We start from the raw sequence: 27,161 nt of genomic DNA on the forward strand, positions 1-27,161 counted from the left end.
TGGCCGACGCAGCACATTCTCATGCATTACATTGTTTAGGAGGAAATTTAGATGTAATGGCTACAAGACAAAAGATGGTCCCTTCCCAGTTTATTTGCTTCTCATGACTTTGAAATTACTGCTTTGTTCGGGTCGTTCTTGGCCAGCAGCCTATAAATAGCTATTTATCCAGTAAATTTTTGTATGACTTGATAAATGCACACTGGAATTGCAGGAAACTGGCTGTTTGTTATTTACGGTTCCTGCAACTTTCTCCTTATTATTCTCACTATGGAAGTTAGACTCCTACCAACTGAAGCAGCTGCTAGGTGGAAGCAGATTGAGACTTCAGGAAGAATTGCGTCAGTACCTAACAGCCTGTTAGGCTTCCTGTTAGCATGGCAGTAGGATCTTGGGCTGGTAGATCTGGCTTTAGCTTGCTTCTTCATATTTATTTTGTAAAAGATTTAAAAACAAATACTCAGAACACAGAGAGCTCTTTGCACTAGCACCGAAATACATATAGGTAGGGAAATTGTATCCTTTACTTTTTTTAATTGATTTTTCAGAGCTATGGGTATGCTTTGGCTTATGTCAAAATGCACGATACATCCTTGCCACACCTGTGCACGTGTTTGTGGATGCATGTGCATAATGTGGTGTATAGTTGGCTGATCCTTTTGCAACTTCCTGATTTGCACATGCAACTCCTAATTTCAGTCCAGGAGATGCACACATGCATTTTCATCAGCCAGACTTTGTGATTTCCCCAAAACCAACATATGTTGAGGGATAACAGAATTAGGAATTGCTGATTTCCAGCGTTGAGATCATTGTTTGCCTTTTAGACAAAATAATCTTTTCCTTGTGGGGTTTTGCCTGCTTTGGAGATTGGTGTTAATCAGTAGAAACTCAATCAGTGTTTACTGGTTTAGTCTCCCCACAGAAGTATTAGTAAATTAGCTTACAATTTAAAAAGAGATCAGCTGGTGAATTAGTGAGTGTGAAAACTTATTTTAAAGACTTAGCTTTTGAGATAGGCAACAATTTGTGACACTCTGTTAGACCCTCCATTTTCCCCAGTGTCCTTATCAAGGGAACAGGTCCAGCTTGCTTTCATGCATCCCCATGGCTACAATCTGGTGCATTTGCCATTTGTGGAACGTAGATTTATGATTGCAATAATGACTGGTTTTGCCACAATTCTTGGTGATTGATGTTTCTATAGCAGCTCCATAGAAAAATGTCCTCTAGAAAGCTGACTACTTTCAGAGTGGTTAATTCAAAATAGCCTCAAAATATACGAAGCCAAGGGTCAGCTTGCCTTTGCTCCATGAGGAGGAGTGAGAGAAAAAAGCTGTCTTATAAGAAGTATCCTTGTTTTGGGCAACTTGGAGGCTTACTACTGCTGAGGATGTAGCAGCTATTCCAGTTTGGAAGTGGTCAGTTTTCTAGGGAATGCTGGTGGTCAGTATGAAGCAACAAATACTTTTATGTGCCAGTTGTTACTGCACAATTAATGGATCATACCATTACAAAGTGGAGTTCAGTTACTTGTTACTGCTTTTCCATATATTCCGCATACCATACCTCCTGTGCAGGATGTTTTCACAGCCTTTTGTCCTGTGGTGATGTGTTTTGAAACTCATCTGAAAGCAGGGACCAGACTAAGAGGACCTATACTTAGTCCACTGCTGCTGACTGAACTGCCATTTCAGATGAAACATGCCTTCAGCATAGTGAATTCTAACAGTGTGTTAACAGATTATTTACTGCTTACAATTTTTTTAAGCAATTGCTAATACATTGTTAAAAGTACATTGCCTTCATTATGGTTAGATTTTATGAAAAGGGAGAAACAAAAAGCCTCAATTGTTTACTAAATGGTAACATTTTTCTTCTTTAGTTGACCTAGTGCTATGTTATCGTCTAAATTAATCCAACCCTGGTTCATTTTATTTAAAGCTCCCAAATGGCCTTACTCTAACTCGTGTTTTTTGCATGGTTAGCTAACAACTATATGGATAGTTAAGCAGCTTGGTCACATGAGCTAAATACTTTTTAAAATTTAAACTAATGAAATACACGTTATGTATCTCACACTTCCATAGCTCCCTCTATTCTGTAGAGGCTTCTCTTTTACCTCATGGCTCTGCTTATCCCTGTCATCTTAGGACTAGTATCATGTATCGGTCCGAACATGTATGGTTCCCAAAGACTCTCACCTTCCATGCTGTTCTTTGTAGACTTTTTAATCCCATTCCCCAAGGCAGTGAGACTGTTCACATCAGTAAGGCAAGAAAGTCTGGGTGTTTCACTGTCAGAACTGTGCCAGCTATCTGAAGTAGAGGTGTTACCTAAGCCAAATTCCTTAGAGCTGATGTGTTCCCATCAAGGCAAATAAATGTCCTACGTTTTTTGTTGGACTTAACTTCTGGGCCCCTTCACACTTATCCAGTGTCAAAAATAGGGCATTTGTCATAGATTAAAATCCTTCAAAAATGAAGTTTCTTCTTCAAAATCTTCCCAGGACACAGCTGCATTATTGAGTTTAATAAGTAGGTTTAATTTTTCAGGCATGAAGATAACACACTAGAAGCTTCCTATCACTTCCCTGCTAAAAGGTGCTTTTTTTTGCTCTTTTAGTATCACTTTAAAAATACTGTCTTTTTATTTCCTTGGCACTGTCCGTGTGCTAGAAGGCATTTCCAATCTGCTGTTTACTCTGAGGGGCTTTGAAGGATGTTCCCATAACCAGCAATATGTGAACTCCAACGATTACATTACCTACTTTTTCTTTTGTGATACTGAACGTTAATTGGATCGATTCAGCTCCGGGTTGCCTACATGGCCATCAGGCTGGCAGGGTTAAGTCACACTAGTTGCTGCGAACAACGTGAAGAATGGGAAACACATCCACTGTGTTTGACTCTCCAACGAAGCAACCCAGCTCCTGCCTGCAGATTCATTGACTAAGAAGGACATTGAGCACACGGCCAGACCAGGGCCTGAATTCAGCCTCCCGAGTGACAGTGAAGAGCTCAACAGCTCTGCCTGTGCATCCCAGTCAGACAAGCCCAGTGTGGGAAAGGACTTTTGTTTTCCCCGGGACCCACACTGTGTCCAGGATGTGCCCAGAGTCTAAACAACAGCTGCAAACACGTATTTTCTTATCTCCTTTTCCAGTCTTGGCACATCTCCAGATTGAACAATAGCCATTGGATTGTCTATTTTGTGGCTGTGTAAATCAAGGACAATTACTGTAATAAGAAGAGGACATTTTCAAGGAACTCCCCAGCTAGGGAACAAAAAGCACCAAGGCCATATGCCACAGCTCTTTCTCTGGAAACGTCAGCTGCTGTGTGTGCCCAGCACACACTCTTGATCTATACCCGAGCAGGGTCTGCAGAGTCATGGAGCTGTGCCCCAGGCTCACACCAACACTAAACTGGCGTGTTCTTCATTCCCTTTGGGGTTTTGGAAACTGGTCCCTTTCAAGGGCTGGGAAAGGCACAGACCCTAATGTGCTTCTCTGGGTACAGAGGAAAGAGGTGGCTGGTTTAAGGAGGAAAAGAAAAAAAAAAAAAAGAAAAAAATCCCTGATAACACAATTTAAAAATGAGGAATTCAAAGCATAGTAGAGAGAAGGGTTTACACCGCTGCATCTGTCCTACTGGCACAGGAGCTGGGCCAGAGACCTTCTGAGTGACTGAGTGTCCTAGTCACCCCTACCCATAGGGGCATAAGGGAATGATGGAGCCGAGCTGGGATTTCCTAAGCCTGGACAGGATCTGTCTTCCCAGTCTGGTATTTTAAAATGCTATTGGAGTGACCGATGACTTTTTTTTTCCTCCTTCCCCCACCGACTGTGCAACTTCTGGTACAAACAAGTTTGGGTACAAAGCAGAAACGCCTTTTTGCATGTATTTCTGGCGAAGTGAAGCCTTTGGGCTGTGAAAATGGCTTGAGATGTACAGCAAGTACCTGCTGGTGGAAGCCTGGGGGTAGGAGGACAGGAGGCGAGGCTGATCCCAGGTGCCTGCCTGGAGGCCGGCGGGGATGCTGAGCCTGCCGTGCTGCCTTGCGGCGCGGGGCTGGCCAGGGCTGCCGGCTCTCACGGGTGTTTTTCCGCGCGGTGTCTGGTCAGGTGCTGGTTGAACACGGGGCTGGAGGAGCGGAGCATCCACTCCGGCCCTGGACGTCAGCATGGGGAGGGGGAGGGAGCCCGGGCCGGCTCCGGCGCCGCCGCTGAGGCAGCAGGAGCCTCCGCAGCATCCCTGAGAGCCAGGCGAGCAAACTCCTCCTCCCTCCCGCGCTCATCTTGTCTCTCTCCCCGCTTCCTTTGCAAAGATGGCAACCGATGCGCTGCGGGAGAACGAGACCTTGGCATCGCTGAAGAGCGAGGCCGAGAGCCTGAAGGGCAAGCTGGAGGAGGAGCGGGCCAAGCTGCACGACGTGGAGCGTGAGTGGGGCCGGGCGTGGGGAGGGCCGGGCACGGCCGGCTGCCGCGGGCAGGGAGCGGAGCTGCGCGGGGCTGCGCGGGCCTGGCCTCGCCGGCGCGCAGGGAAACGCGCTGCTGCCGCCCCGGCGTGAGAGCGCGGCTGGGAGCCGGGTCCGCCCGCCCGGGGAAGGCGGGCAGGGCGCGGGGAGAGCCGCCCCCAGCGCACCCCGCGGCGGTCACGGCACGCGTGTTTCCGCGTTTGCTGAAGCCCACGGTGGGTGGGAGCGCTCGGCCAAGCTGCGCAAACAACGCGCAGCTCCGCGCCGGGGCAAACAGGAGACGGCTGGGGAGTGCGGGCGGCGCAGCCTCCCTGCGCGCTGAGGGCCGCGCAGCACCGCAGCACCGCGGGCGCTCCTGGCCTGGCTCGGCTGCGCGCGCCGCTGCGCCTTCCGCGCTGCCTTTGGGGCGTGGGAGGCCGGGATGGGAAGAGACCGTGAAACATCCCCCTCGGTGGGTCCTTTCAATGCGCAGCTCAGTGGCAGAAAGATTAAACCCAGCCTTGGGAAGGCGGTGGGAATTTGCCGTAACGAGGCCAGGATTTCACGTGAGGTGAAAGGGCTTAAAAAGGAACATCGTTTCCAAAACCAAGCTCCTTCTCCCCCCCCTTCCCCCAAGGAAGCAACTTGCCGGGGTCCAGGGCTGATTCAGAGGTGCGGGGTGAGGCAGTGCTCGAGCTGTCAGTGCGTACCGCTGTTCCCAGCTGCAGTTTCAAGATCTGTGGTTATCGTTACAGAAATGACAGGGACAGATTTCAACCCTGCCCTCCCCTCATGCCCACCCACCCCTGTTCAGGAAAAAATAACCTAACCTTATTTTTATGGAGCTTCTCAAATTCATATTAATTCATCTATCCTAAGGTATAAAAATCCTTTTATTATTTCATTTTTATAATTACAATGCTATAATTTATTGCAGGGATTTTTTTGAGAAAAACAAATGTAAATTACTGTATTCATCTGAAATCATATAGCTCACTTTATTAGTCATTGGAAGTTTTTATTTCATCTGTTTCGGTGCGTTAATTGTTGAAAAGGAATCTGAGCCTGTATCCAGTGATTTAGCTCTTAAGTGTTTTGTAAGACTGAGGGACAGGCAAACATTCTCAAATTTCAGGTGGGAGAGAGTTAAAAGATTTTTTTTCTGGAGTAAATAGAGCATTTTCTTGTCTAAATTAGACAATCATCTGTTATAGGAGTGTCCTGTTAATAGGAATCACAAAACAAATGGAGATGGCCTCATTACAGAAACATTACCATAAATCGCCATATTCCTACAGTATAATTTCTGTATCAGAAGTAGTGGGGCCTCTGCGTAACAGGCCCCTTAAGCACATGCTTAAATCCATTTTTTGCTCACAGAGAGTTTTACCTGTGATTGCAGTGATACCGTAACTGTGTGTCATTGGTAGTCATAGGATATTTATGTCTTTGTCATGTGCAAAATCTGTAAACTTATGTGGGGAAGGCTTGTGTTTGCATAGCCATAGACATGATTCTAAGACAAAAGTCTTGTTCTGCTGTAGAACAGTGCTCCCTCATAATTTATAACACTGATTCTGTATCGGAGCTTTTTTGCCCTTAAATTATCCCCAAGAATGATTTCTGTAAAGATTGTAAGTTTCAGAATAAAGCATCTCTTCTGTTTTGCTTTGGTTTGTTTTTTTTTTTTTCCCCCTAATCTAAAATTGTATCTTTCACATTTTTTTGCTCTGATCATGACTCTCCCTCTGTGGTTCCCAAAACAAACAGCTGGCTGAACTAGGATTGCCCTTATTTGTTCAACTGGTTTTGAACAGCAACTCTCAAAAAAGTGGATAGAAAAAGGAAATACCAAACGTGCATTTGATTTGCAATCTTACAGTTCTAAGGATTCGATTCTATTGCTTAAAATTTTAGCTGTAGATAAAAGTTTGTTCTGTTCTTGCTATCCATACATTCTTAAGGCCAGAAGAGACCGTTGGGACTGACTGACTTCCAGTACAGAAAAGATCAAAGACCCAATGGTATCTGCATCAAGTCCACATCTCCTGTTGAGGCCAAACAATATGTTTTATGATTCTCTGATTCTGTTTTAGAAAATTAGCCTGTTTTATCTGGACCTTTGTAAAACCACTCAAGCTACTTACTGGCTTCAGCTGATCTACTTGCCTGAGTGCATAATTTTCAGCTGTCTTGAAACAATATTCAGAATAATTATCTGACTCTGAAACCGGTGCTAGGCGGGTGCAGGATTATTATGGCTATGTTTGGAGATAAGCAACCTCAGAGAATCAGTAAGGCTAAACCAGACAATTCCGCAGAGTCTTGGCTGCGGTGATATAATGGAAACACTTTGCCCATTGTCCGTGAAACGTTTGTTTTTTCAGATATGTTCTGGACACAAGCATCTTTCCAGCTGCCATAATAACCTCCTGTCCTGTGCTTTCATGTCTTTTGATTGGATCATTTGGCAGATTTCCACGGGCAAAAGTAGGGGGAAATGTATCTTTTCCTCAGTGGGTTTATACGGTACTTTCTCAGAAACTTACTTCTGACCTCCTCTTAGAGATAGCATGGAAACATTGTCAGGAATGGTGGACAGCACTTGTCCCCTGGCTGGGTGAGACTGGTTGAGCAGAGATTTCAGGTGAGAACATCATTCTGGCACAGCTTGCAGGGCTGGCGGTTTTGAATGGCAACTCTTCAAAAGCTAATCCTCCAGCAATCAGTCTCTGCCTTAGGCAGAAATTGCTCCCCTGACCCTGTGCCAGGGAATGATCTCAAAGCTAAGGATGCCTGCTCTCTTGCTGTGACAGTCCTTCCTAGCCCATGAGCTTTCTTGCAGCCCTAGAAAAGTGACGAAGGGTGAAGCAGCAATACAGCTCCAGAGCAATCACCTGCCATGAAGGGTCTGGAGGGTATGACCTATGAGGAATGGCTGAGGGAGCTGGGGCTGTTTAGCCTGGAGAAGAGGAGCCTCAGAGGTGACCTTATTGCAGTCTACAACTACCTGAAGGGAGGTTGTAGTGAAGTGGGAGTCAGCCTCTTCTTCCAGGCAACTAGCGATAGGACAAGAGGACATAGCCTCAAGCTTCGCCAGGGGAGGTTCAGGTTGGACATTAGGAAGAATTTCTTCTCAGGAAGGGTCATTAGCCATTGGAAGGGGCTGCCCAGGGAGGTGGTGGAGTCACCATCTCTGGATGTGTTTAAGAAAAGACTGGACATGGCAATTAGTGCCATGGTCTAGTTGACATGCTGGTGTCAGGGCAACAGTTGGACTCGATGATCCCAGAGGTCTCTTCCAACCTGGTTGATTCTGTGATTCTATGTGGAGCTCAGCCTCCAGCATGGCATTGAAAAGCTTCAGATTTCCTCCACTGGCTCATTAAAGCATGTGAGCTTCTGCATTTATTTGGAAAGGTTTGAGTCAGGCGTTGCCCCCTTAGCTAACAGCAGCTGGATCATCTTAGGTTTCAGAGGAGAAATCTCCAGCGCCAGTGGCTAGTACCTGTATCACACTGCACCACCCTGCAGTGCCGAGAGCCGACTGTGGCTGGAAGTCTCAAATCTTGAACACGTGTTTTACCGTTGAGACTTTGGAGATTTGATGCTTACCCCTTTCTTTTATATGATTTTTCCTCCAAGACCCAGTGGCGGTCTTCACTTCTGCTGAGTACCTCGAGGCATGTGTTAGGCTGGAGGCTGTCTGTGCACTTTCAAGCCTCAGTCAGACTGCAGATTTCCCAATAAGAGGGGGTAAGGGGGTAATCTATTTTCCAGTTATACTTGGGTGTGATGATCTGCAAAAGGTTCAGCTACTACAGCCCTGGAATTCAAGCCCTGAGTGAATTCATCCTTATCTGGCGAATATGTTCATACACTGCCCTCCTTGGTTCTACCACCTGCCAGCTCTGAAGCAGAGTTTGTTGGCTTGCACCATAGACTCTAACTTTATGGATTAATTCCTCCAAGTGACATTACTCATAAACATAGAGATTTGCCAGGGCAGAGCTTTGGTGCAGGGCTCTCTAACCATCAGCCATTTGCAGTTCATCAGGTGGCAGAGCGTGTGGAGGCGCTGGGCCCGTTTGTGATGAAGACCAGGAGGACCCTGAAGGGCCACGGAAATAAAGTTCTCTGTATGGACTGGTGCAAAGATAAGAGAAGAATTGTGAGCTCTTCCCAGGTATGCTGTTGGGCAGATGTTTTTCAAAGGTACTGTTGGGCACTATACAGACCTTTTGGCTGTGCCATGTGCCGCTCGTTGCAGATGATACCTGTGTTTATTGTAAATGTTTTCAAGATGCCCTTAAAGCAGTTCATGGGCAATGTCTTTGTTCAGAGAGCACAAATCCAAGCTTCTGATCATCGCTACACCTGTTGTAGCTAATACGCTAAATATTTCTTGTCCTGTCATATACAGATCTTCTTCGTATTCCCTACTACAATAGAAAATAGAGAGAACTTACCTGAGGCCACTTTTATTTCCCTGTTCTTTACAGATAAAATATTTAGTAACTATTTCAGTTTATGTGTTCAGAGAAAATAATCAGGAAAAGGGTAGGGGAGAAATGTTGATTCTTCTAGAGATTTCTGTGCACAGGAATTTCTTCTGCAGTCTGTATGATCAGTGAGACCTTGAAAGCCTGAAACATCCTGCCAAAATTACTGCATTTACTGGGGCATTTTGAGAAACAGTTCTAACACTTGCTCAAGACCAGTCTCATGAGCTGAAGGAGGTAATGAGATCATTACTTTCTAGATTCCCTGGTTCGTCCTGAGCCCAGTATGGCAGTGAGTGAGCTTGTTGCATCTCACAGCTGTTCAGTGACCTATATGAAATCTGTCAGGGGTCTCACTTGAGGGATAAAAATAGGCAATCTGCATTGCAAGCCACCTTCAGTTACTGTGAGCTTTTACCATTCATGGTAATCTCAGCAAAGGAAATAATTTTAAATAATTAATGTCACATTTTTAAAGTGGTTAAAATGTCAGTGTGTAGATCAGAAAGCTGAACAGGCAAGCTGTAATACATTTTTGCATTTTTTACTCTAAGAACTGTAGTGAGTCCACGTGCAGCAACAATTGTTGCTCAGCAATAAACATTTCGCTTTCATGATAGGAGGAGGATAGCAATATTAGGTGGATAAGGCAAAGTAGCTGGCCTGAGTGTAGCTGGCATATACAAAGTGATTGTGTTGCTTTATGTGGAGTGTTCTTAGGATGGCGATTTAGCAGATTGTATCAATGGATAATTGAAGGTTAAGTACGTGTAGTGAGAAGTAAAGGGAAAACCAGGAAAAGACAGGAAAGGGAAGATGAATAAACAGTGCAATGTCCATAAATAGTCCCCATGAGTGCTGCCAGCTCGGCAAGTGATTTGTAATACAGGTCACCTCTTGTATTTGTAAGGCCCCGTACTGAGCCACTGACAGATACCACTTGGGAGAGGTGACCAGCTTTGCAGGTGGTGATTACAGGCTGGGAGAAACACGCCGTGGCTGAAGGGAGGCAAGTGAGGGCTCACTAGTGGCAGTTTCCTGAGGAGATGGTCCTGTCCATGGCGTGTGCTGCAAGTGAGAGGAGTTCTCATAAACCTGCTAAAAGGGAAGGGAAAAAAATTAAAAAATAAATCAGTCTTTTAAGCCGACATCAGTGATCTCAGTGAGGAGAAGATACGCTTTTTTCCTAGTCAAAGACACAACTCACACTACTGAGGAGTGTCTCCTTGGTGCTTCGCTGTGACCATTGTGCTGTTGTTAAAATGGAGACGAAAATTTCATGACATAACAGACTGGGGGATGGAAATGAGCAGCAGAGTTTTCCCCAAATCTCAGAAGTAGGCTGACAGCCATGTCTCTGGAAGGCCTCAGTTTCCCTCTCTGTGTGCTTTCGTTTAGGATGGGAAGGTGATCGTGTGGGATTCCTTCACTACCAACAAGGTAAGTGAAACTTCAGCAAAAGTCAGATTTCTGTGCACAGGGCAAATGATGGTGGGATAAGATGGAGGGCTGAAGGGCTTACAGGTGTCACAGGAGGCAGTGGGATGATGGGATAACACATGCAAACCTCCACCAGCACCTCAAACCAAGGGGCCCAGGGCAAACCAACTCCCTTGACCTGTCTCTGAGCAAAGTCCCCATCAGGGCACTGGGGTTTGTCGTGGCCTCCAGCGGGAGGCTCTGATCCAGCCTCTTTGCTGACAGGGAGGCCTTCCAGCTGGGGTCAAAGCCCAGCCAGCAAAACAGAGGCCTTCCCTGGGTAACCCCTGTACCAGGTGCCATGTGTGATTACCCAGGATCCTTCAGTGGTGTTCACTGTGAAACGGTGCCGCTGCTCCTCCGAGCCCTTTCAGGGCTGCCTTATGGCACCCTGCTCCACACCAGCTTGTTTGTAACTCACTTTTACACGTGCAGCAGTGGGGACCTTCTGCAGCACTGAGTAACACAAACAAAACATGCTCTGTGATTAGTTTGGGGCTCATGAATAAGGCGGAAAGTGTCACGGAGGGACTAGCCATCCTCCTGCAGCTCTGCTGGGTTCTGCAGTAGGGGTTTTCCCAGCCATACATGTGAGTTATGGCTGGGGGAAACACCTGTACCTTTCACTGACCCTACGGATGTCCCACAGAAACACTGAACTTACTACTGTACACTGTTTTCCTTGCATCAATTAGAGAAACAGTGACATCCCAGTTTAAAGAGATGCTGTGTTTCAGGAACATGCAGTGACGATGCCGTGTACCTGGGTGATGGCGTGTGCATATGCCCCATCCGGATGTGCCATTGCTTGTGGGTAAGTTCCCAGTTTCCACAGCTGCTTACACAGAGCAGCTTGATTTGTAGTGGTGTCCAGGTGCCTTCAGATGCTGACAGCTAGAAGTTTGCGTGCCTTGATTGTGGGTGGAAGGACTACATTCAGTGCCTCTGATTCTATCCCATAATGGCTCATACACATTATCTCCACTGACTTCAGTGCAATAACATTTGTTGTGTAAGCATGGAAAATAATCCTCTTTGAGCATTTATATCATGGGTTAGGAATTCTGCACGCATGCAACTTCCCTGTTCTAGTTTGGTTGTGTGTGTTGGATATATCTTCTAAGGGAGAGTGGTTTTAACCCTCTTCTTACTTTGCAGTCTTTCTTCCACGACATAGAGAAGGTTAGTCATTAATGATTACCAGCACATGAATAGATCTTGCCAAGATAGGGTGGAGGGAAGTAACCCCATCCTTGATAATCTTCTCCAAGTTTTCTGAGGGCTCAGGTTTGAAAAAATTGAGTTTATGCAGGGGAGAAAACAAAGAGATGAGATGTTGGCAAAACATCTTTTATAAAGGGATGGGGTGGATCAGACAGACTAAGCAAGCTTGGGCGAGAGAAAGGAACAAAGGGAGACTTTACTGTTCAGCTTGCAAATCTAGAAAGCAGCAGACTGAGACAGACAGGCAGACTCCATAAATGTGTGTGGAGAGGGACTCCGGAAACTGCATGTTTTTGACTAAAACTCGCTGAATGGCAAGAAGGCTCTGTCTTCACTCTTGTGAGAGAGACAGGGAGGGCATTGCACTGCCTAATTCTGTATTTCTGTTGTGGTGTCGGTTGAGTGTTGTGCATGTAATAGAAGGCACAGAACCAGCACCTGGTGGTGTGCCGGCATCCCAGGGACCAAGGCAGGGCTCATCTATCACGGCTCTAGCAAAGGGGCAGACACAAGTCAGACCCTTTTGAAAAGAGTCCCACATCTGGCCTGGGAGATGCAGCTCAACTGGTGTAACTGTCCAGGAGGGACACACCAGCTACAGAGGTCAGTGCTTCTGTTGCTTTTTTTCCAAACCCTTTTAAAAGCCCTGTCTTCGCCCCCACTACTTGCTGTACCATCTCTTCCATAAGAGTTAGGTCAAATTTATTAAGGTAGATAAATAATGATGCTTAAATACTGATCCTCGCAACGATGGATGGCAACAGAAAAGTGGCAGTTTGGCTGTATGTGAAACATTAACCCTGAGGTGACTGCTATGTCACCTCCCAGTTTATGCTTTCGTGAGGTTTCATTCAGTGCCATTTATAAACTCGATGAGGGTAAAAAATACTGAGGCGCAGCTGTTCAAGTTCTGTAAAGCAGCCAGCCTGGTGAGGCAGCTGGGGCTTCCCTGCACAGGGAGATCCCGGACAGCACAATACAGGGAAGTCGGTACTTGTAAGGGTTTGGCAGCGCAGCACTGACAGGTGGTTTCCTTCTTATCACCACTCGCCTTTTGTCGTTGCAGTTTTAACCAGTTCTCCTCTCTCTGTTATTGCTATTATTACTCTCTTTAGTGGCCTGGACAACAAGTGTTCTGTGTACCCTCTGACATTTGACAAAAATGAAAATATGGCTGCAAAGAAGAAATCGGTTGCAATGCACACAAACTACTTGTCTGCCTGCAGCTTCACTAACTCAGACATGCAGGTAAATGCATTCCCTACCCGCTGCTCTCCGTCCAGCGACACCTAACATGAGCTGCACTCGTACGAGCTGCAAGTAACCTTCCTTGCACCTGGGGCACCCAGGGCCATCTCTTGCCCCGTGCAGGGGCTGCTGGAAAACCCTCACTGAGGGCAAGGAAGGTGCTGCAAAAGCTGCTGTAAGGAAATGCTGTCACAGCCCATGGCCAGGCTGTCGTACCTGCGCCCTGCAAAGGCCTGTCCCTTCTGCAGAGGGAGCTCGCTAGTACCTGTGTGTTCTCTGCTCACTGGGTCTGTGCTGGCTTATGCTTTTAGGAGCTCAAACTAATACAGATAGTTAAAAACCCAGCTGAGACAGGACTAGGTCGGTTATGTGGTACACCAACCGGTGGAGGCTGTGTTGTTTGCCTGCTTTGTCCTGGACATCCAGCCAACTTTGCTTTTGCTTTCATTCTTAGTATTTTTTGTTTGTACCAAGTGAGATATTTGGGCTTGAGGATGGCCCCACAGGGCCAGCCCTGTTGTCCATACGCACAGTGGTGTGTTCCCTCAAGGGAAAGGAGTGACACTATCTGCATCTTGCAGCTGGAGGTTGGAGAACAGAGGGCCACAGTGGGAGACGATGGCCAAGCCAGGAACTAAATGGGGATCTTCTGAGACCAGGCCAGCCTTCCTCTGTAGTGAATATCTCAAAGATCTCTTTCTACAGGAACACAAAAGATGATGAAAGGAGCCAGGATAATCCCCTTGTCCTCTCTGGTTCTTGAATTTAATTGAAGCTCTGCTCAGTGCAGCTCTGCAGCAAAATAGGTGGCAGAAGGGAGCATTTTCATTGTGCTCTGTGTCAGCAGAGCTGCTGGAAAGGGAATACCTTGTCCCCTTCTTCCAGATATTTGGAGCTCTTCTGAAGGAAGTATCAGCTCTCACCGCTTCTATTTCAGGACACGAGATGCCCAAGAGTATGTTGTTATTTGTCATTCTATGGTTTCTGTAACGACTCTGACGTGCTAATTTAAGTCCACTGCCATGGAAACAAGTGGTGGAGGTAGCCAGTGCTCAGGCTTGCTTAGCTCTGACCTTACTCTGCAGGAGCCCTGCGTAATTAGAGCAGTCTAAATTAAGTGGAATGTTTTTGATGAGATAGAAAACCAGTATTCTCTTTTTTTGTCCATAGCTATATGTATCGTGATTAAGAACTATGAAAGGAAAAATAGTTATTTATTTTTCATAATAAAAAAAGAAAGAAAAGTTGGGTCTTTTTTCTCCATATTAAATACAGCAAACTGCACTGATATTGAAGGTAATGTATTACTATTGTTAAATAATACCACCGTGGAATTAGGTGCTTTACATCCAGTGATTCAGAGATTTTTCTGAAGACTTTAAAAAGAAATTTTCTGGTGATTGATAGGCTTATAAGTGATCATTTATAGCACTGCGTGCTATTATTGAAACAAATACAGGCAAGCGGGTTAGCCAAGCTTCTGTTAGGACACTGTTATGTAGGGGATCCTAGAGAATCCCAGATTTCTTACGTTTTTCCTTTTTGTAACAGCCTCAGAATTAAAATTACTCTTTAACGCTGAGGGTGCACAGTGCAACAAGCACACTGTGCAGGAGCTTTCCCAGGCGTGTGCGGAGCTACTCTGCTCTCCGCTCACGTCACCGAGGGATGTGGTACCTGTCCTGGAGCAGCCCTAGCGCATGGTGAAGGTGTCCCCCAGCCCAGTGCCCCCACAGCACCCAGCACCCACTGCTAGGTGCTGTGAAGGCTGCTGCTCTGCCTTGGCTGCTCCCTTAAACTACAGCTCGGTTTTCCCTCCGAGGAATGAAGGACAGGGTAGGAGTTCAGGGGTTGGTGTGCCCATGGGCACCTGGCGGTGAAGTGAAAACAGAGGAGATCTGGGGATGGTTCATCATTAATTAAAGCCACTCTCAGGCTGTGTGGGTGCTGAAAGAGGGGGTCCCATCCTTGCGCCTCATCGTGTTCCCACCGTGGGCCAAGACAGGCGCTGAGCTGCAGAGCTGGGCAACCCGTGCACCTTGTTCTCAGTGCCCCAAATCAGTCTTGCCAGAGAGAGCCTCCCCCGCCTCAGTACGCGGAGAGCCAGGGAGCTTCGCTTCCTAAATTAGGTATCTGCAGCTCTGCGGTGTGATAGTGCTCCCCACGTGACAATGCTCCGTGTGTATTAATAGCAACAGTTAATTGGGATTGCAAGTGTTTTGCATAGGGCAGGCAGCCATGCTCCCAGCGCGGCCGGGCTGAGAAGCAGGGTGAGGCCAGTGGCGATGGCGGAGGAGGCAGAGGGCGGCCCCTCTGCCCTCGCCGCTGCTCCCAGGCCAGTGCGGGTGCTTCTGGCAAGCAGGGGCAGTGTCCCTGCTGTCCCCTGCCCTGCGCAAGTGCTGCCTCTTGCCGCCAGACAAGGATCCCCATCCAGCACTGCCCAAGCCCCTCGGGCAGCAGGCTGGGGTCTGAGAGCAAAGATCCTTAATTCCTTCTGGTCTGGGATTTTTGGAGTTGGTTTGGTTTTCAATAGCAATACCCTGAAGTTGAGTCCATAACGTTTCTCTTTAAGCGTTAGCTTGAGCTCTGGGTTGCCAACACACCCTTCCCTTACACCTTTAGCAACTCCTATTCCCCTCATATCTTTCTTAAGTGCTATTGCAAGAGCAAATCCTCAGAGCTGAAAGTCTTCATTCCTCAGCCAAGTACAAATGTTCCTCAGAACAGAGAAGTTCATTGATCTGGGCTCAAAAGCTGGCCAGAAAGACAAGTCAGGACTTTCTTCTCCTATTATCATCTCAGACCATTAGCGTCTCTCTACTGCAGGATTCAGAACAGTCTGTTCTGCAGCTTTGCAGACCTCTGTTTATGGGAGGAGTTTTTGGAGCATCTGTCAAACATGTTCAATGTTTAACCTTTATGCAGCTCTGTGAACGGTTTCATGATTGTGTGATCGTTTTCTTCTTGAAGAGTATTTTCTTTTTAACTTCTAACTACCCACTGGGATCCCTTGAGTTTCCTCACTGATCATGAGAAAAACCTGTGTACAAGACTTAAGAGCCCTCCAAAGTTCACCCTTGCCTCCTTCCACGCCAGTGCACAGGGACCCTTTCAACCTACAGAATATGTGATTGCATAACAGCTTCGAGTGCCAAGGGGAAATTTTGAACAATTGAGCATCATCAGGATTTAGCCACAATAACAAGCTGATCACGTGTGCCTTCTACAAGCACTGTAGCAGATGAGGGAAGCTGTGGGCTATGTTCGGTCAGTGTATGTTCAAGCCCTTTCACACACAAATGGTTTTGGACAAGTGAGAGGTGATGGACTTATCAAACAACTGTCTAGACAGGCTTACTTCCCTTTCAGAAAATCCATGTCTTAAGCCTGATTAATTGTGTTTAACCTGCCTATTTCAAGCAGAAAAAAATTTAGAGAGTTAAACATGTATACTTAACTCCAACACTTCTCTTTACCCGGGTTGAATTCCAGCAGCCTAAATATGGATAGGGTTAAATACAGACAGGAATACCAGTCTGGTTCTACCTCCTTTTTGGAGGATATGGAAGTGCCACCAGATCCTTACTGCCATCAGTTCTCCAAAGCCCACTGCACAAAACTGACCATTATTGAAACACTGTGTAGGTATAGCTGTGTCAATACAGCTCTCCTTTCCACTCTAACTTCCTTTCTCAAAAATAAAAATCATAAATTGTGCTTAGATTCACATTGTTTTTATGGCTTTGATTTACTGCATAATATTTCATTAAATTAAAGCTGTCCTTGGTGTACGTATAGGATGTGAGTTGTTTCTTTGTAAACCCAAAGATCAGCTGCTCATTTTTGTATTGTGACTCTTCTTGCCACATCCTACAGATCCTGACAGCAAGTGGAGATGGAACCTGTGCTCTGTGGGATGTTGAGAGCGGGCAGCTTCTACAGAGTTTCCATGGTCATGGAGCTGATGTCCTGTGCCTGGACCTGGCCCCTTCTGAAACGGGAAATACATTTGTCTCTGGGGTAAGCAGGAGCTTCTTGTCATAATATAAAATTAAGGAATGTAGAAGGGGAAGGGCAGCAAAGCAAGAGGCTCGTGATCTTATTGAGAGACTGCCGGAGTATGTGTTGGAAGCCCAAGTGCAATCCACTTGTTGCAAGCACATTTTCCAAGCTGGAGCAAATTAAACCCCTGACTGTGGGGTCAAACCCACCCAGCCAGTCTGACTGCAGTTCTGCTTACTTAGCAAATTCCACCCCACACCAAAGCAATCCAGCCCAAGATCAAAACAACGCCTCTCCCGGGAAGGGAAAGGCTCAGAGTTAGAGCAGCGGGCTCATACCACAACTGAGGTGTGAGACCCTGTGGATGGAGCCTGGCATGCAGACAACTTCCCACATTTGGCTCCTTTCTCGTGCCCAGCTCTATGGAGCCGGACGGGGTGTGCCAGGTGGCTGCTCAGGGCATCGAAGTGGGGCTGCAAATAACGTGCGTGCCTCTGTGTCCCTCAACCGCTCCCCAGAAGCCAAGGGGTAGCTTGGACGCTGGCTAAACCTTCGTACAAGTTGGAGCAGGGAGATGAGGTGTGGCCATATCTTCAGCTGTTGCTGAGTCCCCTGTGCCTTCCAGTGGTACCAGAGGCATTTAAAGCCACTTTCATCAGTCGGACGCTGGCCGCTCCTTGTCCTGGCCGAAAGGAGCACACAGACCTCACTGGGGCTGCAGGACTGGTCTGGAAAAGTACCCAGGGCATCTTCCACATCTTCTCCTGCTGCTGAGGGATCGCTGTTCCCAGGCAGCCAAGCCATTGGCATGCAGCTTGGCAGTGGGGCAGGCAAGGCATAAAGGTGAGTGGGACAGGGCTCCACTCCTTTTCGAGGTGGTCCTGGTCTTTGCCAGATCAGAAACTGAGTGTGCAGGTGAGAGCTGGCAGGAGCTGAGAGATGATCTCTCTTACTGGAAGCAGGTTGTTACCAGTAACTTTGCTGAAGGTACCTGGTTTCTGAGCCCCACCAGTGCTGGCCCAGGGCTGGTCCTGTGCTTGCTGATGGAAATGGCCCGTGTGCCAGAGGGTACCAACCGTGGATTAGGGGATTCTACTTGTTGTGCTTGGAGTCATGGTCCCATCCCTACACAGTAAAGCTGGACCTCTTCTGCTATGGCTCTTTTATCAAATTTGGCTGGCCCATCAGGAGCAGAGCCCAGCAGACTGGCCCAGTTTGCCTGCTGCTAGCACAGCTGCTCCGAAGCGTGACTGAAAGCTAATTCCATCCAAGTGCATTACTCCTCCTGGGCTTTCCTGTCATCGAGCTTGCTTCCCAGAAAGGATAGATTCATTCTCCCTGGGAACAGCTCAGCTTATTATAGGGCAAAGAATCACAAGCAGCTATGGTACTGCTAGGAGAATATATCGTACTTGTGTCAATATAGCAGCTTGGGCATGTCTATACTTACAGGGACTTGCTTAATTCATCACATGCAAAATACCACTTCAGTGAAGATCTGTCTTGAATCGTGTCAATGCAGGTATAGCCAAAACAGTGCAACCTGAAGGTATGGTAGCAGAGAGAGACTCCCTGTATATTGTGCCTGTGTAGTACAGTAACCTTGAGCTGGAATAAGCATTGCCAGTACATCAGCGTGTAGACTGGGTGCTGTTACATTTAACGACTTAACTGAAAATCCCAGCCCTCCTGGGTGAGCTCAGGGCTGCGTCCCAGGCTGTTGTGCTCAATCCCCTCTGAGCGCAGCTCCTCGGGGCGAGTTGGATAGCACTCAGGGGGCCCATCTCTTCGCGGGTGGTTGCTGGTTTTTCCTTCAAAACCTTAGAAGTCAAAGCACAAGCTTTCCAGATTGGTCTTGCCCCCAAACTCCCAGAGAGGTCAGTAAGAGCAGTGCACGTGGAAGCAATACAGAAGGCTGGGCTTGGGCTGTGGCGGGGCTTGAGAGGGAAATATGCTGAGTCCAAAAAGTTCTCTATCCTGTTTGGTTTCCCCTGCACAGAAACCACAAGTTGGTACAAAGGAACATTACCTCTTTTAAATAATTACATCATTAGTAAAAAAACTGGGATTTCATTTTAACAAGAGAATTCAAAAAAAAAAAAGAGAGAAAGATGTGAATTGTGAAGAGACTTTAATTTAATTAGCAATCATATTTGCTTAAAAAGAAATAACGTGTGGCACAGTCTGCTGGGCAGGATGCACTAGCTCGGCAGAAGCAGCAGCTGCCGCCTGGCCTGCGCTTCCCACGCAGCCTCAGAGAGGCTGAGCCCACCTATGGCCTGCCCCTCAGTAGCGTCATATTGATTAAAATCTCCCGTCACTCTTAAAAGTCTGTGTTCTTTTTCCTGTCACCGCGATTGTGACAGCAGCAAGACATTGCAGCTGAGAGTGTGGCCCTACAGGTATGAGATGGTTCCTGCCCCAAGGATGACGCAGGCTACATGGGCTGAGCCCCTTGCCCAGAGCATTCAGGGTGCTGAGCACCTCGCAGCAGGCACCAAGTGTTAAATGATCTTTTCAAAGCACAGCTTGGGAGGGCAGGTTAGAGCTTGACAATGAGGTGAAATGCTGTTGTGCTTCTTTTCTCATCCCAACTGTGCCACAAGCACGTGGGCGCAGAGCCACGGCAGGGGTTAACTCTGGTAGAATGCCGGGCAAGAGACCCTCCGGATGCACTTATTTCATTTTCTATTTCAGCGTATGAAAAGAATTAGTTATAAAACTTTAAATGCTGGGTATTAATTTTTCATATTGGGCATGTTAAGTGGTAAGGGAATGAGTCAGTTGTGCAGCTCTGTGGCATGGTGGGACTGCAGACACAGGGACGGCAGCAGCAGAAGCAGAGCAGGGCTGCGAGTGCCAGTTAGTACGGGACTGCCTGTGCAAACACCCCAGGCCTGTCTGCACCCTGCTGTGCTGCACGGCAGCACTGTGCCCGTGCTGGGCTGTGGCACTGCTGAGGCTCCAGCCACAATTGGGGATACCGGTACAGCCAGTTCTGGGGCTGCTTTGCTGGTTAAATCCCCTCAGAGCTCTGATGTTCAGAGCCTTTGAATGTAGCTGGGCTTGGTGACATATATCAGGCACATGAGGGGTGAATGTCAGCATTTGCACAACTGTAGTGAATTTTTTTGTCTTATTAGGGATGTGACAAGAAAGCCATGGTTTGGGATATGCGGTCTGGTCAGTGCATCCAGTCATTTGAAACCCACGATTCAGATATCAACAGTGTCAGGTCAGTATGTTTCTGGGAGAGGACACATTTGCGATGTTAAGCAATGCGCTGGTTCTATTTTTGAAGTCTGACCTCATCCAAGTAATGTAATGTGTTTTGGTCTTTTTTTGCTCATGCACAGATATTACCCAAGCGGAGATGCTTTTGCCTCTGGTTCAGACGATGCCACGGTATGTTAATTCAGCAACCTGATTTAGGGAAGTTCTGTTACTTCCCAGTTCAGATTTTCCTAAAAGACTAGGTCACATCCACAGAGGACTTAAGTGACTGAACTGGGCCTGTGACACCAAAGTTGCAGAAATAATAATGCTATATTGAATACTTTGTATAACGTGATAGGGAAAATCTAGTAACACTTTGTAGGTCACTTCTGCAAACTTTTCTACATGAGGTACTGTCCAAATATTCATTTCAGATTTTCTATGTTTTGAAGTTTCATGATCAGAATTAGTTGTCTTACTAGAGATTTGGCTTCATATAGTTGTTGGTCACAACATGGGAGGAACCAGGTGAAATGCTGCAGCTTGTGTCAGAAGGAGCAGCACGGCGCAAGGGCACAAAGGGAGCCTGTACAAGCGCACGTCTTGGCGAGCAGAGGGGCCGTGGGCGCCGTGCGGAGCTGGGTGATCCCGGTCAGCTGGCCTCCACAGCCTGTGCATCCTGAGAGCGTAGCCCCAGGGTGGCCTTGGCCACGTACATCTCCTCAGCCTGACTCACTGCCAGCGCTCTTCACTGCCATGAGTCACCGCATCCAGGTCATCCGAGGTGGTACATTAGCTCTTACTGGACCTTGCTTATCTATGAGAGCAAGCTCCTAGGAGGGGCACAGTATGTATTGACAGGTAATTTCGGTCAGCACATTGTATGCAAAATGATACTTACCTCCTGGTGCCTTCAGCCCCTGAGTGATGCACATGGCTGGTGGCTCTCGCTGCAGCTGGTGAGTCCCCATGGGGGACCAGGCTCTGCCTGTACCACAGCCCTGCAGGGACACTGAGCTAGCAGTTAAGTGTAAGAGAGAGCAGACATTTGGGAGGCACCCTTGTTTCTCCTGTTTATTCAAACATCACAGTGAGTGGCATGAGGGTGAAGACTCTTTAAAGTACTCTGCCCTCAGAGCATGTTTTGAGTCTGCTCCAATACTAACTAAGCTCAATAGAAACATTCCCTTTGTCTTCACTGGATGTGGAGACCTTCCAAGGCTCTTCTGGAGACAGTGTACACTGCTTTTAGGTCTTAAAAGCTGAGATTATAAATTAATACCTCTGTGGTGAGCCCAATGCCTCTGCACATTTGGATGCGGTACTGTGAGCACTTGAGATGCTGAGGGCATGAGATGGAGAGAGTGTCCATCATTAAATTCCAATGAGAGCACTCTCTTTTTATGCCCAGTACCACAGGCTCTGGGCTCCTGTGCTTATTAATTTATTTGATGGGGTTTTTCTCTCCTAACCATTCCTGACACCTCTGACTTGAGCAGGAGAATGGGAAATTCCATCTCTGTACTTTTGACAGAGGCTTTGGCAATTTCCATCTACTTTGTTCTCTAAATGAAGAGGTCGGTGTTTTCAGCGTTATGGATTGATACACTGACTGGTATCCTTGACCTGATTTATATACTGAGGGGCTTCAAGGAACAGATAATCCTGACTGTCTGGAGGGAAACCTTAAAAGCATGCTCACATGGCAGTGCTGTCACCTGCGGTGACCCCAGCTCCCTATCAGGACAGTCTGGTGGAATTATGCATCAGCGTGGAGCACTGGGAGACCTGGACTTCACATACGTGGCAGCTCCGCACCACCCTGCAAATGAAACAGCCTCTCCTTTATGTGCAGGCTTGAATACCAGCCATTTTTCATTAGTGAAGTCTTAATATTAGCAAACCCATCTGGCCAGTGTTTGCTTAAGCTTAACTTATTGAGGAAGGTTTTCAGTTCAAATAGTTTCAAAAGTGCATTTTGATTTCAGGGCTAACAGACTGCCTTTCTGCATGGCAATGAAGTCTGGTCTGTCTATACGTTATTTCCGTGTTAAACAAGCCTAAGTGTGCTGGCAAATGATAAAAACAGGAAGTGCATGTTGTAGAGGTGATTGGGGATTTTCCATGAGAAATGAAAACCAGAGATCTGCATAAAAATGTATTATTTCGCTTGAATTATTTTCACGTAGGTTTTTCAGACAGAGAGGCCTCGCGGAAGGGCAGGGGCCATTTGCTGTCCTGTCTTGCTCAGAGCAAGGACTACCATCTAGGATTCCCTGTGCCAAGGGACTGTCTGAGCACCATGCCATGTGGCCTGTGTTCTCAAAGACCACTAGAGATTTAATCCTCTGTCTCCCAGACTCCAGCTGTGGCTAAACTGTTGTCTTTCGAGGCTGTCTCCCCATGCACCCCCCCAGCAGCAGGATGCCCTAATATGTGGAAAACCACAGTGGGGAAGCAAAAGGGTGGGGGAGCTTTCAGTGGGTAGCCACAGTCCAAAGCCCACCACTCATCTCATTATAGCAGGACAGGCAGGAGGCTTAGAGAAGTGGTTTGGAAAAGGAAGTTCACTCAATTTATAGAAAACAGCCTTGTGTCGCTTAGGTCCCTGTTAGACTCCAGAGGAGTCCCAGTTACAGCAGGCAGAAATAGCAGAAGGAAAGAAGCCAAGTAGCCCATGATGCCTGTTAGGCTGCGGTCCTTCCCACTCCCATTTTTTCAATGAAATGTGGTAGCCTTTGACTCCAGCCTTTACTGAGGCATGTGTGTTGGTTTTGTTTTAATCCTAGTGTCGTTTGTATGACCTTCGTGCAGACAGAGAAGTAGCAATTTATTCCAAAGAGAGCATCATTTTTGGAGCATCCAGTGTGGACTTCTCTCTCAGCGGTGAGACCTGAACTTTGGAGGTTATCTTAGGGTTGGGATTTGAGGTGAACTGTCAGATTTTGCCAGTTTAATTTGATAAAGCATTTGTTATTAAAAGTTATTAAAACTAATACTAAGTACTAAAAGAAACATTTAATGTATGGAAGTCTTTTTTTGCCTCTGTAAAAATAATTACTCTTTAAATAGTAAAATAGCCTAGCTGGCTATTGCTTCGTTGTAGCAATGAGAAGTATTTTCCTGGCCCTACTGAAGGCAGGAAATACTTTGCCATTAACTACAGCTGGGCTAGAATTTCACAATAATGATTAAAAACATTTCAAAGGAAACATGAAATGTAACTAGACTATTAAGTGCACTTACATAAATAGTTTATAAAAGGATAATAAATGATTAATAAATAGTAAAAGTATGTTAGAGGAGCATGAAGACATTACTGTTTTTCGCTACTGATCCGGAGACATGAGCTCGAGTTTTCTCTCTCCTGCCCCTGCACAAATGCAGAGCCCTTCCAGTCACACTGTGGGAATGAGTGGGTGGTGAGCTGCCCTCCACTCAGGACGGAGGCAAGTGTCTCTGTCATGGTCACAAGCACCACAGCTTGTCCCGTTGGGGACAATGAATCACTTACCAAATTGTCTACTAATTATTCAACCATTTGTATTCAACTTCTTGCGTAAAGTCTGAGCAAAATATTATTACCCTGCATTAGCTGTTGAAGTGCTCTTCAGTCTGTCGTGATTTGGAGTCATCCCCCATCTCTAATGATTGAACAGATTATAATTTAACTCAATTTTAACTGTATTTTTAACTAATAAATTTTAATTTGTTCAGCATTTAGTATGATAGCTTAGCAGTGGAGCAGGGGTGTCTAACAGGAGCACAGCTAGCCTGGGGGCAGCAGTGGTCAGGGCTCGCTGTGTGCAGAGGGTGGCCCGGGAAGGCTGGATTGTGGCTCACTGGGTGATGAACATCTTGCAGAAGGCCCTTGCTGCAGTCAAGGCGTGTTACCTCCTTAAGATCTCACTTTGTAAAATCTCCTTCTCTTTGTAGGTCGCCTACTGTTTGCAGGCTATAATGATTACACCATAAATGTCTGGGATGTGCTGAAAGGGTCCCGTGTATCCATTCTGTTTGGACATGAAAATCGTGTCAGCACCTTGCGGGTCTCTCCTGATGGGACGGCGTTCTGCTCGGGCTCCTGGGACCACACTCTGCGAGTAAGTGCTGGGAGCACCTGGCTTGGGTACTTCTTTCTTTCTTTGACTGTTTGAAAAAAGGGGCCGAGGGGGAAGGGTTGTTACAGGAAAATTGGCTCTAGAGGGGACTAACAAGGGTATAAAACCACAGTTTAAAATATGAGCAGAAAATTCAGATTAAAAAATCCCCACAAAGTGCTAGCTGAACTGTTAAGGGAATTTTGAACTTACGGGTTAAAAACCATCATTGCTGCTGATACACTGTACCACTAATCTATCTGCCTTGCCAAATTTTAATTAAACGTTTGATAGAATAGTCAATGTCATAAATGATTGTTCAACTCTCTCTCTGCAGATCTGGGCTTAACCTGAGATCCTGTTTGCAGACTCAAATGAAGACTGAAACCCTGGACTACCAAAACTGCATAAAAAAGCCACCCCTCAAAATCAAATATTTGCTACACTACAAAAGAGTGACACTGAACCCACAGGTTAACACAGCTAGGTAGAAAACGTAATCTGCTTGAACACATGGCAAACATCAACTTGTAGTAAAATGAAATGTTTTTAATTCTGTTTTGAAACTATCTTCTTTTATTAGAACTAGTTTAGATAATTATAAAGGGACTTTTCTCTGAAGTCACCTGTATCATAGAATTGAGTATTTCAGTGCACATTATGTATTTATTTGCATGAATTGAATTCCTTTTTAAAGTAAAAAAGGAAAAAAAAAGAAAAAAAAAGATTCCTGATTTTATCAGGATGTAGCATAAGACTTTGGAAACATTCCATAGTAGTGCATTGAATTTTGGTGTTGAAAAGTGGAAAGAAAACCAATTCTGATACTTACGATGGCATTATGGATGACTGAACCTTGGTAGTAAGCAGAGGAGCAAAGGACCTCCTGTGAAGGTGCTGGCTGCTGTCATACAGATGTATTTTTTGTACGAAAAAGGAATCCTTTCAATCCCTGTTTTTTCCTACTGTCTTTTTAGATAGACACAAGTATTTCATCTCAGTTACCTGAATATAAAGAATCTAGATATATACAAAATGATAAACTGCAAAGATGAGGGATATAAACATGATTTACATAATCATGAGGTAATACTTAACCAGTAGTTTCTTAGAAATTTTTAATTGTATCACTTGGTGAGTGAATTTTCTTTTACTTAAAGGAATACTACACACTAAGCACTAAGGGATACGACACGCTAAGCACTAAGCACCGTTATACTGATGGTCAAATCTTTTCCAAGTCAGTCATAGTCGTTCTGTGGTCATGGTTCTTTTTGCACCTTGAGCAGTTCATACCACTTTGGCAGGGCAGTGTAGCTTAAATGTGTATTAAGGCAGTATACGCGCATTTTAAGGTCCTTCTGCAATGTCAATACAGTGTAAGTTCATGCAAATGCGGGTCAAACTTTACAAGCCAAATCCTATGGTCCTTACTCTAATCTCCCACTGGCATGGAGGTAGTTTTGTCATAGTTGGACTTCAGAATGAACAACAGTGAGTTGTTGAAAACCTGCTGTGAGCCACAGTCCTGCCAGCGTTTGATACTGTGCTCACCAGACCCTCCAAGCCCATCTGATCCAGGAGCCGCTGGGTTTCAGGGAAGCAGCACAGCCAGCCACATTGCTGGCAGCACCCAGCCCTCTGTGTGAGCATCGTAATGCAATACAAACTGGCAGGACTACCCCCATGCGGAGCTGATGCTGTAGAATTAAGATTTAATCAGATAAAGCTGAGATATAGTTAATTATAGAACTATTGGGAAATTATATCTGCATTTATACATTGAAAACTATTGAGACTGGAGTGTGTGACCTCTGCTTATTCTGACAGGTACCGAGTTTCACCTGAGCAATGGCATGTAGGGAGCAAAGTGCTGGAGTAATGCTGGGGGCTTGCACAGTCTGGCCTTTGAAATGCAAGTGGTGAGATACATCTCTGAAAAGATCAAAGGTGTGATTTATATTTAGATTGAAACAAGAGAATACAAGCTCACTGGAGTGAGCTTGCTCACAAGCTGACTGATCACTGGAGTTGGCTGTTCGCATAAGCCTGGTGATAATATCCTCATTCTATTTGAAAGTAGGAGTTTTTCACAAGTATATAAAAACTGTATTAGAAACAAAGTCTCCTCATTCATGAAAACATTAGGTTCCATGAATCCATAACCAATTAACCTTGGACACTGGCGTTTGTATCAGCCTTCAGTCCCTAATGAAATAGGGAGAGTTCAGCTAGTCTCACTTGGAAAAGTCACCTCTGATGCTTTGCAATACTTGTGGCAAACTATCCCTGTAACGAACTGAATGCACTATGGAAATGTCATACAGAGCTCACTGTGCAATACTGCGTCAGTACACTGTACATGTTTGATCAAAAGATTAATATTAATGTTTAGATAGTATTTATTGGTAAGATGTTTGTTTCAAACATACTACATTGTGTTGATAACTTATGAATGGCCTAAATACAATAAATTGTATTTTACGTATTGAGAACATGTATGTAGTCATTTTTCCCATTGGTTAGGTACTTGTAATGGTAGCTATTGTTTTGGGGCTTTTGGCATTTAATTTTTGCACCATCCCGTTTCTTAGATTATTTGTCCTGCAAAAATCTAGGGTGAAATCCAGATCTACCAGAAAATTGGTTCTGGAATATTTTCTGGAAATACCCAATGTGAGCGAGAGCAACTGCGAGCGAGCAGTCCTTGAAAGTACCTGAAACTCCATCTGAGCTCCTTCTGCATTCAGGAGGCTGGAATTCAGGTTGTGTTTCCCTGCTCAGAAGGATCACAGCTAACATGTAATGCTTTCTTTCCAGATCCTGATCGCCATACCCAGGAACGCACTGGAAAATGCAGAGTATGTATTTTGTGGGAGTGCAGGATTCTCCTCGCAATGCAGTGGGACACCAGTGAAAGCTGGGCACTGAA

The 27,161-nt window shown here is 46.0% G+C and overlaps 1 protein-coding gene across 2 annotated transcripts; it reads left to right on the top strand.

Annotated features, from left to right (window-relative positions):
- Positions 1-4,262: 4,262 nt before the first annotated feature.
- GNB5 (G protein subunit beta 5) lies at positions 4,263-26,684 on the top strand. Of its 2 annotated transcripts, XM_068409993.1 has the most exons (11): positions 4,263-4,441; positions 8,508-8,644; positions 10,359-10,400; positions 11,177-11,253; positions 12,779-12,911; positions 16,788-16,931; positions 20,057-20,148; positions 20,270-20,318; positions 22,919-23,015; positions 24,066-24,232; positions 24,567-26,684. In XM_068409993.1, the coding sequence occupies exons 1-11, from the start codon at positions 4,330-4,332 to the stop codon at positions 24,576-24,578; spliced, it is 1,062 nt and encodes a 353-aa protein (XP_068266094.1). In that variant the 5' UTR covers positions 4,263-4,329; the 3' UTR covers positions 24,579-26,684. The 2 variants fall into 2 exon arrangements, with proteins under 2 accessions (XP_068266094.1, XP_068266095.1); XM_068409994.1 differs by lacking the exon at positions 10,359-10,400.
- The last annotated feature ends 477 nt before the right edge of the window (positions 26,685-27,161 follow it).

This window comes from Nyctibius grandis, chromosome 11 (assembly GCF_013368605.1).
Source record: "Nyctibius grandis isolate bNycGra1 chromosome 11, bNycGra1.pri, whole genome shotgun sequence".
Lineage (NCBI taxonomy): Eukaryota > Metazoa > Chordata > Aves > Nyctibiiformes > Nyctibiidae > Nyctibius > Nyctibius grandis.

What these genes read in the sequence shown, in the direction of transcription:
- GNB5 (XM_068409993.1), top strand. Translation starts at nt 4,330, where the DNA reads ATGGCAACCGATGCGCTGCGGGAGAACGAGACCTTGGCATCGCTGAAG. An exon ending in TCAGATATCAACAGTGTCAG is followed by an intron (nt 20,149 to 20,269) that starts GTCAGTATGTTT and finishes GCTCATGCACAG; the next exon opens with ATATTACCCAAGCGGAGATG. An exon ending in CTGGTTCAGACGATGCCACG is followed by an intron (nt 20,319 to 22,918) that starts GTATGTTAATTC and finishes TTTTAATCCTAG; the next exon opens with TGTCGTTTGTATGACCTTCG.